At 49.5% G+C, this 17,950-nt stretch overlaps 1 protein-coding gene and 1 non-coding gene across 2 annotated transcripts; one reads left to right on the forward strand and one right to left on the reverse strand.

The window, feature by feature from the left end:
* Positions 1–489: 489 nt before the first annotated feature.
* On the forward strand, positions 490–571 carry TRNAS-CGA. Its single transcript has one exon. It is a non-coding gene; the product is annotated as a tRNA-Ser (tRNA).
* Positions 572–12,664: 12,093 nt separating this feature from the next.
* Positions 12,665–16,167, reverse strand: LOC119933349 (lysozyme C I). The gene is made up of 4 exons (XM_038752822.1): positions 16,038–16,167; positions 15,621–15,782; positions 13,131–13,209; positions 12,665–12,886 (listed from the first exon to the last, which is right to left on the reverse strand). Exons 1-4 carry the CDS (start codon positions 16,165–16,167, stop codon positions 12,832–12,834), a joined length of 426 nt encoding a protein of 141 aa, XP_038608750.1. The 3' UTR covers positions 12,665–12,831.
* Positions 16,168–17,950: the final 1,783 nt, after the last annotated feature.

Raw genomic sequence — 17,950 nt, forward strand, 5'->3', positions numbered from 1 at the left:
ATGTGTCTGTTTGTTGTTGTAGCGTACTCTCCCCAGTGCTTAATCCAGTGCTCTGCTCACAGTAAGCGCTCAATAAATACATGGAATGAATATTGGTACCGTTACATTTTATATTAATATAAAAGTTTCTCAGCTTCCAACGGCACTAACCGGTTCACTTTGCTTCCGGTTTCCCGACCCGTCTACTGTCTGGGATGTTTTTAAATCCTCTGCCGAAACAGAATTAACTTGTCTCTTTGCTTCTGTTTTGGATTGATTCAGGCCTCTGCGTGGGAAAGAAGAGCAAAGGGGCTCACGGATCACTCCCAAGTGGGTTGTGCATTATTATCCAGCTTTTGGAAGTCCTTTGTTCATTGAAGAGAGACCACTCAGGTCTCGCATATCCATTTGAAGAAAAGGAAGCAGAATATTCAAAAGTAGGATTTAAGAAAAGCTAGGATCCCGTTAGCATACACTGAGGGTCATCCAGCAATAATTTAGCTCCTAACAGCTGTGATGGCCGAGTGGTTAAGGCGTTGGACTCGAAATCCAATAGGGTTTCCCTGCGCAGGTTCGAATCCTGCTCACAGCGATTTTAGCTGTAGGCGGTGGCTTGGTTTTGAGAGCGAATGGAGAAAAAGAAATTAGGAAATTATGGATGGCAGCGATGCCTAACTGTAATAGGATTGCCCCCAGAGCTGTCAAGAAAAACCTTTCCGCTGGAGATGAAGGATTTGGTCCGTGGTGGAGCAACAAAAGCGGGAAGATTTTTGCTTATTCTGGAGGCGCCTGAGGCTCTGTACCCGCTCGGCCGGAACAAAGCCCGTTTAACGAGCCTCCGCAGCGCCTCCTCGAGGCGGCCACTGTTCCTGCACCCAGCGAAACTCCCTAGATCGCCGAGCTCTTGAGCCCAAGCGGGAGAAAGTCCTCTATTTTTGTATTTGGACGGAGATGATAATGGGCCGGAGGCTTTCCCTCTGCCCCTCCGCCAAGCTCGCTCTCTTCCTCCCTTCAAGGCCCTGCTGAGAGCTCACCTCCTCCAGGAGGCCTTCCCAGACTGAGCCCCTTCCTTCCTCTCCCCCTCGTCCCCCTCTCCATCCCCGCATCTTACCTCCTTCCCTTCCCCACAGCACCTGTATATATGTATATATGGTTGTACATATTTATTACTCTATTTATTTATTTATTTATTTATTTTACTTGTACATTTCTATCCTATTTATTTTATTCTGTTGGTATGTTTGGTTCTGTTCTCTGTCTCCCCCTTTTAGACTGTGAGCCCACTGTTGGGTAGGGACTGTCTCTATATGTTGCCAATTTGTACTTCCCAAGCGCTTAGTACAGTGCTCTGCACATAGTAAGCGCTCAATAAATACGATTGATTGATTGATTGATTAAGGACAAGATCGGGGAGATCCGGGTACCACACCAGGCTACTGCCCTTTTGTGTAAAGGCAACATCATCATCATCATCAATCGTATTTATTGAGCGCTTACTGTGTGCAGAGTACTGTACTGAGCGCTTGGGAAGTACAAATTGGCAACATATAGATGGAGCAGAGATTCAGCGGGCAGAAGGAGGCCTTCCCAAACTGAGCCCCCCTCCTTCCTCTCCCCCTCATCCCCGTCTCCATCCCCCCGTCTTACCTCCTTCCCTTCCCCACAGCACCTATGTATATGTATATATGTTTGTACATATTTATTACTCTATTTATTTTACTTGTACATATCTATTTTATTTTGTTAATATGTTTGGTTTTGTTCTCTGTCTCCCCCTTCTAGACTGTGAGCCCACTGTTGGGTAGGGACTGTCTGTATATGTTGCCGACTTGTACTTCCCAAGCGCTTAGTACAGTGCTCTGCACACAGTAAGCGCTCAATAAATACGATTGATTGATTGATATAGAGACAGTCCCTACCCAACAGTGGGCTCACAAGCGGTCCTTTGCACAGGTCACAGAGCAATCGGAAGAATCACCGACTGGGCGCGGGTGGTCGCTTCGGGAAAACACACCCAGCGTCTTGCCGGTCGCAATCGCCTCTGCAGAACGCAAAGCACAGGACCGTCCCTGCCCCGGCTCCGACTGCGGCTGCGCGGGCAGGAATCCGGCACAGACGTCCGCGATCCGACCGGAGAGAGCAAGTTCTCCCTCCGGTCCGATCCCCGTGTAGTGACGTCACTAGCCGGCGGACTGGGTGGCATTCTGCCATCTGGTGGCCAAAGAAATATGACACTTTATCGCAGCGCTCTACTAGCGCTTTCAAGACTAGCGCGACAACGCATTTGTTGAGAATAATAATAATGGCGTTTGTTTGCTTGAGAATAGCTGTCTAATAGTGTTCTTTACTAACTGTTCCTTTTTATCCAGCTCTTTGAGGTTGTTGTCTATTTGCGTGATGTATATTTATGTTAACCCCGCCGTTAGAAAGTCAACAGTGGAAGTTAGCAGTCAAGGGGCGTATTGTACATATCTATTCTATTTATTTTATTTTGTTAGTATGTTTGGTTTTGTTCTCTGTCTCCCCCTTTTAGACTGTGAGCCCACTGTTGGGTAGGGACTGTCTCTAGATGTTGCCAATTTGTACTTCCCAAGCGCTTAGTACAGTGCTCTGCACATAGTAAGAGCTCAATAAATACGATTGATGATGATGATGATGAAGGGGAGAAGGCAGGAGTTTTGAGGAGGGAGTTTATCTGGAACAGCTGGCGAGGGCAGTGGGTGCGGGAGTGAATTAGGAAGAAGTATTGTTGACGGGCAGTGGAGAGGGCTGAACTGAAGCAGATAAGAATGAATTTAAGGTGGACAAGGTCAGAGAGATATCTGGATTTCCTCCAACAGTGCTCCGCAGCTTAGGCACAGGAGGGGAGGTGAAGCTGAGAACTTCCTACCCATCAAGCGCTTAGTACAGTGCTCTGCACACAGTAAGCGCTCAATAAATACGATTGATGATGATGATCTTCAATGGGGCTTCAGCTAGATTTGGCCTTATAATTTTGTTGGACTTTCCCAAGTGCTTAATACAATGTTCTGCACACAGCAGACACTTAGTACTTATACCTTCATTCATTCAATCATATTTATTTAGCACTTGCTGTGTGCAGAGTATTGCCCTAAGTGCTTGGGAGAGTATAATACAACAATAAACAGACACATTCCCTGCCCACAACGAACTTACAGTGGTGGTGGTGGTGGGGGTCAGAGATTAATAAATAAATTACAAAAATATACATAAGTGCTTACACTCTCAGGATCGCATCTGTAGAGTTTCCAGTACTCCGTCAGTCTTGGCTATGGAAGGGAAAGTCAAGCAGAGGCCTTATCCATTCCATTCCTTGGGCAGTGGCTAGCGAGTGGAAGGCAATCTGCTACAAGTCAAAATTCACCTGTTCTGGGCTGCAGCATAATGGGAGAGAGTCGAGGGCAGAGACCCAAGTTTACTGCACAGAAGAAGGCAGTGATAAACCACTTCCATATTTTGACCAAGAAAACTCTATGGATATACTACCGGAACGATTGAGGTTGGAGGTGGGGCATTCTGGGAGTCCCTCTGGGTTGGAAATGACTCCACAGCATAAGACAAGACAAGACATAACATAAGTGCTGTGGGGCTGGGAGGGGGAAAGAGGAAAAGGAGCAAGTCAGGTTGATGCAGAAGTTAGTGGGAGATGAGGTAAGAGGGGGTTATTCTGGGAAAGCCCCTTGGAGGAGATGGGCTTTCAGGGTGTGTTATCAGCACACACACACACACACACACACACACACACACACACACACACACACACACACACACACACACACACACACACCCCTACACCCCCACTCCCCCCACCCCCCATCTAAGCCTGCCCAGTTGGACAGTCAAAGCACCATACAGACGCACGGTTCATTCATTCATTCATTCAATCGTATTTATTGAGCGCTTTCTGCGTGCAGAGCACTGTACTAAGCGCTTGGGAAGTCCAAGTTGGCAACATATAGAGACGGCCCCTACCCAACAACGGGCTCACAGTCTAGAAGGGGGAGACAGACAACAAAACAAAACATATTAACAAAATAAAATAAATAGAATAGTAAATATATACAAGTAAAATAGAGTGATAAATCTGTACAAACATATATACTGGTGCTGTGGGGAGGGGAAGGAGGTAGGGCGGGGGGGATGGAGGGGGAGAGGAAGGAGGGGGCTCAGTCTGGGAAGGCCTCCTGGAGGTGGTGAGCTCTCAGTTCCTCATCTCCCACTCCCTTCTGCGTTGCTCTGGCTTGCTCCCTTTGCTCTTTCCCCATCTCCCAGCCCCACAGCACTTATGTATAGAGCTGTAATTTTATTTTTTCGTATTGATGTCTGTTTACTTGTATTGCTATCTGTGTCGTTCCCCCCCAACCCCACCACTGTGAGCTCGTTGTGGGCAGGGATTGTCACTCTTTATTGTTGTATTGTACTTTCCCAAGCGCTTAGTACTGTGCTGTGCCCACGGCAAGTGCTTAATAAATACGACTGAATGAATGAAAGAAAGGAGGAGCCTGAGGGAACTCAGTACAGTGCTTTGCACACTGTAAGCGCTCCATAAGTACTATTGAAGAGGAGAAGCAGGAAAGGACTGGGGGCGAACTCACACTTGGGCAGAGAGTTGCCTAGATAAGTAGCCGTCCAAGCCGTGGGCTTTCAGTGTCCAGGACAGCTCGCATTTCTTGAAGATTCATTCATTCATTCAATCGTATTTATTGAGCACTTACTGTGTGCAGAGCACTGTACTAAGCGCTTGGGAAGTACAAATTGGCAACATATAGAGACGGTCCCTACCCAACAGTAGGCTCACAGTCTAGAAGGGGGAACTAAGCACTTGGGAAGTACAAGTTAGTACATTGTTCTAAGCACTGGGGTGTTGTCGTCTGTCTCCACACGTCCAGCGAGAGGGGCACACGCAATGGAAGAACGCAGGCCAGGAGAGTCTCAAGGTGGACAAGGAGACTGTTTATTCAATCAATCAATCAATCAATCAATCAATCGTATTTATTGAGCGCTTACTATGTGCAGAGCACTGTACTAAGCGCTTGGGAAGTACAAATTGGCATCACATAGAGACAGTCCCTACCCAACAGTGGGCTCACAGTCTAAAAGGGGGAGACAGAGAACAGAACCAAACATACCAACAAAATAAAATAAGTAGGATAGAAATGTACAAGTAAAATAAATAAATAAATAAATAAATAGAGTAATAAATATGTACAACCATATATACATATATACAGGTGCTGTGGGGAAGGGAAGGAGGTAAGACGGGGGGATGGAGAGGGGGACGAGGGGGAGAGGAAGGAAGGGGCTCAGTCTGGGAAGGCCTCCTGGAGGAGGTGAGCTCTCAGCAGGGCCTTGAAGGGAGGAAGAGAGCTAGCTTGGCGGATGGGCAGAGGGAGGGCATTCCAGGCCCGGGGGATGACGTGGGCCGGGGGTCGATGGCGAGACAGGCGAGAGCGAGGTACAGTGAGGAGATTAGTGGTGGAGGAGCGGAGGGTGCGGGCTGGGCAGTAGAAGGAGAGAAGGGAGGTGAGGTAGGAGGGGGCGAGGTGATGGAGAGCCTTGAAGCCCAGGGTGAGGAGTTTCTGCCTGATGCGCAGATTGATCGGTAGCCATTGGAGGTTTTTGAGGAGGGGAGTAATATGTCCAGAGCGTTTCTGGACAAAGATAATCCGGGCAGCAGCATGAAGTATGGATTGAAGTGGAGAGAGACACGAGGATGGGAGATCAGAGAGAAGGCTAGTGCAGTAGTCTGTGGAGGATTTTATACAGTGAGGAGCCTCAAGGGAGTCAGGGGACAGGCTGATGACTGCAAGCTTATCAGCAAGGCTGAGCTTATCAGCAAGGCTGAACTTATCAGCAAGATTCAGCTCATCAGCAAGACTGAGCTCATCAGCAAGGCTGAGCTTATCAGCAAGGTTGAGCTCATGCCTAGATCTGCACGTTCCCAAGGCAATTCTCAGAACAGCGTCAAGTTATTCATCTAGCAGTCTGACTTCCTTCATTGCTCCTTGTAGGTCTTCCTGTGAGCACAGAAGGCCAGGTGGCCTGGCTTACTACCTAGGCCCAGATGTTAGGTCTGCCAAAAGTCCCCCTTTTTGTTTTTGAAACAATTGCAAAGCATGGAGTTGAGTAAGAAGCGGGCGAAGGAAGACAGATAGCCACCGGGCAACGCAGGGCAGGCAAAACAGGGCCAAGATCAACAAAATAATATATGGGAGACTATGAAGCAGCATTGAGAGCCAATTAAAAGGATTAACCGCCTCAAGGGCAGAAATGATCGGTGAAGCAATATCAGAAGGAATGGCCAAGGGAGGGGTATTTTGCATAGCATCGGAGAGTAAGGCAAGGTGTGACAAATCAAGGGAGACATTCGAAGAATGCCAGGCTCCTTGGAGCCGATTTCGGATCGCGGACCACAAAAATCCGGGAAATGTGGCATTATAATAATATGGGGTCACACAGATATGAGGGTAACGATAATCACAACATTGAAAAGAAAGTTGAGTGCGAGTAGCAAGGAGGGAGACATTGACAAGTGCCTCTTCTCCTGGTCCTTCCCACGGAATTGCATCTCCCCCTACAAGGTCAGAAGCATTAGTGAGAATATTTCCCACCGGATCTTGCCACATAACTGGTCGCACCCACAGAGGGTACGGAACAAAGGTCCAATAGTCCTCAGAAATCACAACAGTGGAGGAGGTGAGAATCAGGAAAGCGATCATCATTTTTAGGAACTTTGCTGCTGATCCTCCAGAGGAAGGGTCGCGGAGTCTGTATCCTGGTTCTCTGTCAGCTCCTGAAGTATGCAGGGTGAGGGAGGGCGAGCTGTAGAAAGGACGCGACGTATGTTCTTTGTGGGTATCCAGATCGGGCGGTCCTCAGTTTCTGGAAAGACACAAGCATACCCTCAGCCCCATGGTAAGGTGGGGCAAAAAAACTGCTGCTTCTGCGGCAGACCTGATCAAGGCACAGACTGAAACTTATTACTCTATTTATTTATTTATTTATTTATTTATCTATTTATTTATTTATTTATTTATTTTACTTGTACATATCTATCCTATTTATTTTATTTTGTTAGTATGTTTGGTTTTGTTCTCTGTCTCCCCCTTTTAGACTGTGAGCCCACTGTTGGGTAGGGACTGTCTCTATGTGTTGCCAATTTGTACTTCCCAAGCGCTTAGTACAGTGCTCTGCACATAGTAAGCGCTCAATAAATACGATTGATGATGTTAATAAGGGCTCTGGCCCTCGCCACTGTCGCGTGAGAGGGTCCTTCCATTTTACTCTTTCGGGGAGTTCTTTAGTGTCCCTCCCACCCCATTTTTCAGCAGGGGTGAGACCTTTGTCATCCATAGTTAAAAAATTAAGGGTATATATAGCAGATTGTAATTGTCTATGGGGAGAGGTCAGTTCATCTCCCCCTTTTTGTTTTTCCAAAAAGGCTTTGAGCCAACGATGACGGTTTTCGACAATGGCTTGACCCGTGGGATTGTATGGAATACCCGTAACATGGCGAATAGCAAAAATATTACAGAAAGACCGGAACGCTTTAGAAGTGTATGCGGGGCCATTGTCGGTTTTCAATACCTGTGGAATTCCCATAAAGGCAAAAGCAAGAAACAAATGATCCATAACATGTTTGACTGATTCACCAGTGTGAGCCGACGCAAAAGTAAATAATGTACAGGTATCAACAGTAACATGAATAAAAGTCAATCTGCCAAAAGGAGGGTAATGCGTGACGTCCATTTGCCACAGCTTTCTTGGCGCGAGACCACGGGGATTCGTGGCTTCAGAGGCCGCAGGTAATGTAGTAACACAGGAGGTATAAGCTTTCACAATAGCCTGCGCGCTTTCCCGAGAGTCCCACAGTACCCTTTGGGAGAGGGCCAGCGACCCCCGTGGGGATTCGTTGAACCCCCATTTCAGGGGTTATAATCAAGTGTCCCACCACGGGGAGGTCGAGGCCAGCGGAGCCGCTAGTGGCTCGCTGCAATTCACCGATGGTGGACAGTTGTCTGGAGAAGTCAGAGCCTGTTCCTTCGGAACAGCTGCGCGTTGCAGAGAGATCGCCTCCCCTATTGTTGTTGGGGCCTGGGGCCGGCCCCTTCATCCGTTTCCCGGCACAGGGCTGCCGTTATTTGAGAACATCGAGCGGCATTCAGAAGCCCAGTGGCGTCCTTTTTTGCATTTTGGGCATACTGAGGCTGGTAGCAGTCTGGAAAAGTTCTGTCGTGAGCTATGACAATCCTTCGCCAAATGTCCTCTCTTTCCACAGTGAAAGCACACCATGTCTGCCTTAGTTTGTCTTTGCATTGCTGCGGCCATTAGATTAGCATTGAAAGAGGCTGTCCCTACATCCTGACATCGGCTTACCATGTCAGTGATGGACAAAGTCCGTTTGCCCCCAGCTAAGGCACGCTTGCAGTCTTGGTTAGCATTGTCATAAGCCAGCTGTCTTAATAAAATAACTCCCGCCGCATTATCACTGACGCTGCGCTGGATAGCCATCGTCAGGCGGCTGACAAATTGTTCAAATGGTTCTGACGGTCCTTGTAATATTTTTGTAAACCTGGAGTTTTGTTCTCCTTTGGCCGGGAGCTTTTGCCATGCAGCTTTCCCCGCTATCATTATTTGTTGATATGCTTGCAGAGTGTAAGTTAATTGATTGGCAGTGTCCGCAAAAGGCCCAGTCCCTGTAAGCATCTCGAAAGTGATTTGAACTGGAGGTTGGGCATGATCATTGCGACGCGCTTGCTCCACGCACAAATCAAAAAATTCTGCCTTCCAAAGCAAATAGTCTCCGCCATCCAGGACAGTCTTGGCTAAGGTTTGCCAATCATACGGGCAAAGAATTGAGGAAGCAATACTTTCTATGAGTGCCAACACATAAGGAGCCGTGGGTCCATATGTCGCAGCACACTGTTTCTCTTCTTTTAATAATTTGAAATTCAAGAGTTCGTGGGTACGTATTACCTGACCAGGATTACCAGGGTCAGGTTGCTCCATCACAGGGAAACCCATCAACAGTTCAATAGGTATCTCCTCTCCCCCTTCCATAGCAGCCCCCATCGCTCGCTGCAGAGGTGTTTGTGCTGCTTTCGGGACCCATGGAGGGTGTGGTGGAGGTGGTGGTGCGGAAGGAGCTGGCTCAGTGAAAGGATTCCACTTTCCTTTTGGCCATAGCTCAGGATTACAGTCTATCAATGCAGATTCAGGCGGGGGAGGCAAAGGGGGGTCCGGACGAATCATAGCTTCGTCCGGGCCGGAGGCCACATCTATCCCTGCCAACTTTTCCTTCAAGGGAATTTTGTGTTCAGGAGTAAGGCAAATCTTTAATACGTTCCATAAGGAGAACGCAGCGATAGGAAAAGCCTGGGGTCCTTCTTCTCGTAGTCTGGAACTCATCTGCCTTCCCACTATTTCCCATCGTTCTAAATCCACTATTCCTTCTTTTGGAAACCAAGGGCAGCATTTTTCCACGCATTCCAAAAATTGTTCAATCTGGGCAGTGGTGATAATCAACCCACGCTCCTTTACAACATCCTTAAGTAATTGGATATAATGATTCCGAGAATGGAATTGAATTTGTCCCATTTTCTTCCCTGCTGTAAGCCTGGTGTTTGAAAATGAAAGTAAATTTAAATGCCCTCACCTTTTCCTTTTCTTTGGTGAGTCACTGCGCAGTGATGGGTTGCTTCGTGAGGGTTGCGGTGCTGAGTCTGAGGGTCCAGGCTTCATGTCCCTGTCCCTGTTCGGGCGCCATTTGTTGCCGTCTGCCTCCACGCATCCGGCGCAGCGGGGAGACGGGCACACGCAATGGAAGAACGCAGGCCAGGCGAGTCTCAAGGTGGACAAGGAGACTGTTTATTCAGCACACTGTGGAGGATTTTATACAGTGAGGAGCCTCAAGGGAGTCAGGGGACAGGCGGATGACTGCAAGCTTATCAGCAAGGCTGAGCTTATCAGCAAGGCTGAACTTATCAGCAAGACTGAGCTCATCAGCAAGGCTGAGCTTATCAGCAAGGCTGAGCTCATGCCTAGATCTGGACATTCCCAAGGCAATTCTCAGAACAGCATCAAGTTATTCATCTAGCAGTCTGACTTCCTTCATTGCTCCTTGTAGGTCTTCCTGTGAGCACAGAAGGCCAGGTGGCCTGGCTTACTACCTAGCCCCAGATGTTAGGTCTGCCACACTGGGGTACTTACAAGATATTCAGGTTGGACACAGTCCCCATCCCACATAGGGCTCAAAGTCTTAATCCCCATTTTGCAGATAATTGTAAACTCATTCTCTGAACTGTAAGCGTACTGTGGGCACGGAACATGTCTACCTACTCTGCAATATTGTACTATCTCAAGCACTTAGTACAGTGCTCTACATACAGTAAGCGCTCAATAAAGTGACTTGCCCAAGGTCACACAGCCAACAAATGGCAGACCCTGGACTACAACTCACATCCTCTTGAATCCCAGGCTCTTGCTCTTTCCACTGGGCCACGCTGTGTCTTAAAGTCTACTGACTAAAAGTAGGCTCATCTATTGCATTGACCCCATCAGTAATCACAACGTTGCTAAAAGCTGCCCCTTCCTGTCCATCCAAACTGCCGCTGTGTTGACACAAGCACTTAGCCTATCCCACTTGGCCCAAGTTTGGTTTTGTTCTCTGTCTCCCCCTTTTAGACTGTGAGCCCACTGTTGGGTAGGGACTGTCTCTATATGTTGCCAACTTGTACTTCCCAAGCGCTTAGTACAGTGCTCTGCACGCAGTAAGCGCTCAATAAATATGATTGATTGATTGATTGAGAGGTGATCAGCAGGAAGCACAGCAGAACCAGACGCTTCATCGTGTCTGCGGCGTCGAAGGCTAGGGCTGGGAGCCCCAGCTCAGACCCTCTTCCTTGTATCTCGGCCCTGCACAATGGGGCATCCTAGGGTAGCTGGCACTAGTTGGCCCCCCAGGGCAAGGAGTGGAGGAACTCGCCGGACAGGAGAAGGGACCCCGGTCGGTGCCAACTCCCTCAACACATCAGGCCTGTTCTCTTCTCCCTTGGGGATTTTCCAGGAAGCTTCCTGCTTCCTCCTAGACCCCATCTCCGAATCTTTCTTTGTTGTCCGGGCCCTGTGGCTTGGCCTCCCCTTAGTCAAGAGGTCACTTTGACCCCTGACCATACCAAGTCAACAGCTCCTCAATCAATCAATCAATCAAAGTGACGGAAGCCAGGAGTTTCCCCCTGCCCAAAGATGGGCAAAAGAGAGGGCACGGGGAGCATTAATTCAATCGTATTTATTGAACGCTTACTGTGCGCAGAGCACTGTACTAAGTGCTTGGGAAGTCCAAGTTGGCAACATATAGAGACGGTCCCTACCCAACAGTGGGCTCACAGGCTAGAAGGGGGAGACAGAGAACAAAACAGAACATATTAACAAAATAAAATAAATAGTATAAATATGTACAAATAAAATAAGTAGAGTAATAAATGCGTATGAACATATATACATGTGCTGTGGGGAGGGGAAGGAGGTAAGGCGGGGGGGATGGGGGAGGAGGGGGGCTCAGTCTGGGAGGAGGGGTCAGCAGACTGTCCCTCTCACCCGAGCTGCTTGCTTGCTCATAGCCTGCCAGCTCCCAACACTAATAATAAGAATAATAGACAATTGTGGCTTTTGTTAAGTGCCAGGCTCTGTAGCAAGCGTTAGGGTGGTTACTAGCAAATCGGGTTGGACACGGTCTCTGTCCCACCTGGGGCTCACAGTCTCAATTCCCATTTTACGGGTGATAGTAATAATAATGATGACGATACTTAATAAAGTTAATAAATACGATTGTGAATGAATGAACGAATAAGGCAGGGACAATAACCGTTTCGCCTGGCGAAGGAGGGGCCTGTGTGCGTGCGCGCGCAAGGAGCGCTAGAGGGTTCTCGCATTCCTCAGACTGGCCACTGGGAGTCGCTGTGGCCGAGCCCCCCTTGGAGGCTTTTTAATAATAATAATTGTGATATTTGTTAAGCGCTTGATGGTATTTGTTAAACTCTTACTAATCCCCCCTCCCGGCCCCACAGCATTTATGTCCATATCCGTCATTTATTTATTTCTATTAGTGTCTGTCTCCTTCTCTAGACTGTCAGCTCGTTGTGGGCAGGGAATGTGTCTATCGTTGCATCGTCCTCTCCCAAGCGCTTAGTACAGTGTTCTACACACAGTAAGAATAAATATATGTATATATGTCCGTACATATTTATTACTCTATTTATTTATTTATTTTACTTGTACATATCTATTCTATTTATTTTATTTTGTTGGTCTGTTTGGTTTTGTTCTCTGTCTCCGCCTTTTAGACTGTGAGCCCACTGTTGGGTAGGGACTGTCTCTATATGTTGCCAACTTGGACTTCCCAAGCGCTTAGTAGAGTGCTCTGCACACGGTAAGCGCTCAATAAATACGATTGATTGATTGATTGATTGAATGAATGAATGAATTCTGGTCTCTTAAGAGCCTCTTCTGGGCCCGATTGGGTTCGGCTAACAGGGGCCCGGGAGTGGTCCAGGCCTGGTCCGGGGCGATCGGCCTTCATCCCCACGGAGTCCAGGCTCGGGACAGCCTCTCCCGGCGGGGCCCGCCCCCCATCACCACACACAATGACCGGTCCTGAGGTCCAGGCAGAAGCAGAAGTCTTTATTGAGGACAGAAACGGGCAGAGGCGGAAAGGGACAGAGGCCGAGAGGAGCGATCCAGGGAGCCGGAGCTGGGGGCCGGGAATCTGCGGTTGAGGGTTGCTGAGCTCGGGAGCAGCGGGTCCCGCCGGGACGGGCCGAGAGCTGAGGGGGTCTAGCACTTGAACTTTGACAGATCGTGACCCCGACATTTACTCTTCCAGGCCACCCTAAAAAAGGGGAGGAGCAGAGGATCCGGATCGGTGCGGGGGAGGGAGGGAGGAGGGGCCCGGCCCAGTTCGGCCAACCGAGAGGAACAAGTCCTGGGCCCGCGGGTCCGGACAGAAATGGGCACAATTGGGCTGCGGAGGGGCGCGGAGGGGGCAGGGGAGGGGCCGGGGACCTGAGGGAGAAAGAGGGAGGGCGGAGAGCCTGGGGGAGGAAAACGGGGAGGGGGCAGACGGGGGCTCTTACCAGGGTGTCAACCCTTTGGCTTCCCCCGCGATCTTCTTGGCGCACTTCAAGTCATCCGTGATGTCATCGTCCAAGAGCTCTGCGGGACAGGGGGAGGCAGTCAATCATCTTTATTGAGCGCTTAGTGGGTACACTCTCCTCTCCATCCAAACTGCTACCCTGCTCATTCAAGCTCTCATCCTATCCCGTCTGGACTACTGCACCAGCCTTCTCTCTGATCTCCCATCCTCGTGTCTCTCTCCACTTCAATCCATACTTCATGCTGCTGCCCGGATTATCTTTGTCCAGAAACGCTCTGGGCATATTACTCCCCTCCTCAAAAATCTCCAGTGGCTACCAATCAATCTGCCCATCAGGCAGAAACTCCTCACCCTGGGCTTCAAGGCTGTCCATCACCTCTCCCCCTCCTACCTCACCTCCCTTCTCTCCTTCTACTGCCCAGCCCGCACCCTCCGCTCCTCCACCGCTAATCTCCTCACCGTACCTCGTTCTCGCCTGTCCCGCCGTCGACCCCCGGCCCACGTCATCCCCCGGGCCTGGAATGCCCTCCCTCTGCCCCTCCGCCAAGCTAGCTCTCTTCCTCCCTTCAAGGCCCTGCTGAGAGCTCACCTCCAGGAGGCCTTCCCAGACTGAGCCCCTTCCTTCCTCTCCCCCTCGTCCCCCTCTCCATCCCCCCATCTTACCTCCTTCCCTTCCCCACAGCACCTGTATATATGTATATATGGTTGTACATATTTATTACTCTATTTATTTATTTATTTTACTTGTACATTTCTATCCTATTTATTTTATTTTGTTGGTATGTTTGGTTCTGTTCTCCGTCTCCCCCTTTTAGACTGTGAGCCCACTGTTGGGTAGGGACTGTCTCTATGTGTTGCCAATTTGTACTTCCCAAGCGCTTAGTACAGTGCTCTGCACATAGTAAGCGCTCAATAAATACGATTGATTGATTGATTGATTGATTGATTACAGAGCATTGTACTCGGCGCTTGGGAGAGGCCAGTAGTACAGATGCATTCCGTGACCACCAATAGTTTACGGTCTAGAGGGGTAGGGCAGAGGTAGGCGGGAAGCGGCAGGTGCCGACCCCCGCCCTCCCTCCGCCCCTGCTCTCCCGGCTGGTTTCAGGGAAGAGCTCTGGGGGACTGGAGAGGGACAAGGCCCCTCACTCGGGGCGGAGTCTGGCGGGGGAGTGGGAAGGAGAGGGCCGGCATAAAGGGGAGGGGCAGGCAGTGAGCAGTGGGGGGAATAAAAAAAATAATAATAATGATAGTGCTTATTAAGAGCGTACTATGTGCCAAGCAGTGTTCTGAGCGCTGAGGTAGATACAAATTAAGCAGGTTGGACACAGTCCCCGTCCCACATAGGGCTCACACTCATCCCCATTTTGCAGATGAGGTAACTGAGGCCCAGAGAAGTGAACTGACTCGTCCAAGATCTCACAGCAGACATCTAGCGGAGATAGAATTAGAATCCAGATCCTTCTTACTCCCAGGCCCGGGCTCTATCCACTAAACCACGTTGCTTCTCCAGCCTCAATCCCTAATCCCTCCTCCACCCCAACTCCTCCCTCCATTTCCGATCAGATTTGGGGGTGCAGAAAGTGGGCCGGGTCAGCAGGGCACACAACAAACTTCCCCCCACCTGGATCTGTGAATAGTGGGCATTTGACATTCACCCCTCCCTCAGCCCAACAGCACTTGCACATAGATCTATAAATTATATAGTAGAGAAGTAGCGTGGCCTAGTGGATAGAGCCCAGGCCTGGGAGTAAGAAGGACCTAGGTTGTAATCCCAGCTCTACCATTTGTCTACTGTGTGACTGTGCAAGTCACCTCACTTCTCTGTGCCTCAGTTCCATCATCTGTAAAATGGGGATTAAGATTGTGGGACAGGGGCTCTGTCCAACCTGATTTACTTATATCCTTCCCGTTGCTTACTACTACTAATGTTGGTATTTGTTAAGTGCTTACTATGTGCAAAGCACTGTTCTAAGCGCTGGGGGGGAATACAAAGTGATCAGGTTGTCCCATGTGGGGCTCACCGTCTTAATCCCCATTTTACAGATGAGGTAACTGAGGCTCAAAGGAGTTAAGTGACTTGCCCAAGGTCACACAGCAGACATGTGGCAGAGCCAGGATTTGAACCCATGCCCTCTGACTCCAAAGCCCGTGCCCCTTCCACTGAGCCACGCTGCTTCTCTACAGTGCCTGGCACATAGCAAACATTTAACAAACACAATTATTAATTATTTATTGATGTTTATGTCTTTCTCCCCCTTTAGGCTGTAAGCTCATGGTGGTTAGGGAACAGTAAGCATTTAGCAGTGTTGCCTAGTCATTCAATCCTATTTATTGAGTGCTTACTGTGAGAAGAGCACTGTACTAAGTTCTTGGGAGAGGATAAGGAGAAGGATCCGGCAGCAGCCTGGAGGGGAGGGCAAGAGGTGAGGTGGCAGAGGGTAGCGCAAGCGGGTGGCGGTTTACTCACTAGAGCAGGAGATGTTGCAAGCATTCTTGCTTCCAGGTGTTTTGCCATCTTGGCACCAGTAACGGCTGTTGATCTGGAGAATCCCATAGTCGGTGCTGCCGTCTGTATTGTGGTTGGTGGCTTGAGTATTATAACCACTTTCATGGAATGCAGTACAGACCCCTGAAGGACAATGGGAGAGTAGGGGGTCAGGGGGAGGGGGATTCCAGCCTCCAAGGGCAGAGTCAGGAGGAATAGAGAGAGAGAGATTGAAGGATGTGGGGAAAGAAAGACAGGAGAGAGAGGAGGGTGAGGAAGAAGCAGAGGCAGCAGGAGGAGCCTGAGAGCTCTTAGTACAGTGCTTTATACACAGTAAATACTCCATAAATAGGATTGAATGACAGAGGAAAAGCAGGAAAGGAGAGGGGGCGAACTCACAATTGGGCAGAGTGATGTGTTGGTAGCCATTCATGCCCTGGGCTGCCAGATTCTTGCACAGTTCTTGTTTCTTTAAGATCTTGGCCTGAGAGGCGACCAGCAGGATGCACAGCAGAACCAGATGCTTCATCATGGCTGCGGTGTCGAAGGATGGGGCTGGAGCCTCAGCTCAGACTCATCTCCTTTTATCCCAGCCCCGTACAATGGGGCATCTCAGGGAGGCTGGCATGAGCCTCCTCCCAGGGCAGGGGGCGGAAGGACTGGGCGGGCAGATGCCAGGAACCTGGGCGTTGCCTCACCCATCGAGCCTGTTTCCGTCTGCCCCAGGGCCCTCCAGGAAGCTGCCTTCTTCCTCCTGGATGCATCTCCAGACCCTTCTTTGTTGTCTGGGTCCTGAGCTTGGCCTCCCCTCAATCAAGAGGTGACCCCTGCTGCAGCCAGACAGTCCCATATCCTGACCCCGGCCCATATCGGGTCAGCATTTCCTCAATCAATCAACCAATCAATCAAAGTGATGGAAGCCAGGAGCTTCCCCCACCCAAGGGTGGGCAAAAGGGAGGGGGTGGGCAGCAGGCTGTGACCCTCTCACTCGAGATACCTGCTTGCTCATGGCCTGCCAGCTCCCAGCAGTAACAATAACAGCAATAATAACTGTGGTTTTTGGTAAGCATTTACTACGCACCAGGCATTGTACTAACTGCTGGGGTGGATACAAGCAAATCGGGTTGGACACAGTCGCTGTCCCAGATGGGGCTCACAGTCTCAATCCTCATTTTACAGATGATAAAAATATTAATAATTATTGTACTAATTAAGCACTTACTATGCATTAAGCACTGGGGTGGATACAATTTAATCAGGTTGGACACAGTCCCTGTCCCCCGTGGGGTTCACAGCATCAATACCCGTTTTCTAGATGAGGTAACTGAGGCACAGAGAAGTGAAGTGACTTGTTCGAGGTCACACAGCAGACAAGTGGAGGATCCTGAATTAGAATCCATGACCTTCTGCCTCTTCATCATCATCAATCGTATTTATTGAGCGCTTACTATGTGCAGAGCACTGTACTAAGCACTTGGGAAGCACAAATTGGCAACATATAGGGACAGTCCCTACCCAACAGTGGGCTCACAGTCTAAAAGGGGGGAGACAGAGAACAAAATCAAACATACTAACAAAATAAAATAAATAGAATAGATATGTACAAGTAAAATAAATAAATAAATAAATAGAGTAATAAATATGTACAAACATATATACATATATACAGGTGCTGTGGAGAAGGGAAGGAGGTAAGATGGGGGGATGGAGAGGGGGACGAGTGGGAGAGGAAGGAAGGGGCTCAGTCTGGGAAGGCCTCCTGGAGGAGGTGAGCTCTCAGTAGGGCCTTGAAGGGAGGAAGAGAGCTAGCTTGGCGGATGGGCAGAGGTAGGGCATTCCAGGCCTGGGGGATGACGTGAGCCGGGGGTCGATGGCGGGACAGGCGAGAACGAGGTACGGGGAGGAGATTAGCGGCAGAGGAGCGGAGGGTGCGGGCTGGGCTGTAGAAGGAGAGAAGGGAGGTGAGGTAGGAGGGGGCGAGGGGATGGACAGCCTTGAAGCCCAGGGTGAGGAGTTTCTGTCTGATGCGCAGATTGATTGGTAGCCACTGGAGATTTTTGAGGAGGGGAGTAATATGTCCAGAGCGTTTCTGGACAAAGATAATCCGGGCAGCAGCATGAAGTATGGATTGAAGTGGAGAGAGACACGAGGATGGGAGATCAGAGAGAAGGCTGATGCAGTAGTCCAGACGGGATAGGATGAGAGCTTGAATGAGCGGGGTAGCGGTATGGATGCCTCTCAGGCCCATGCTCCATCCACTAGGCTATGCAGCTTCTCTAGGACCCTCCCTCCTCCCCATGCCACGGTCCCTC

This window comes from Tachyglossus aculeatus, chromosome 10 (genome assembly GCF_015852505.1).
Source record: "Tachyglossus aculeatus isolate mTacAcu1 chromosome 10, mTacAcu1.pri, whole genome shotgun sequence".
Classification (NCBI taxonomy): domain Eukaryota; kingdom Metazoa; phylum Chordata; class Mammalia; order Monotremata; family Tachyglossidae; genus Tachyglossus; species Tachyglossus aculeatus.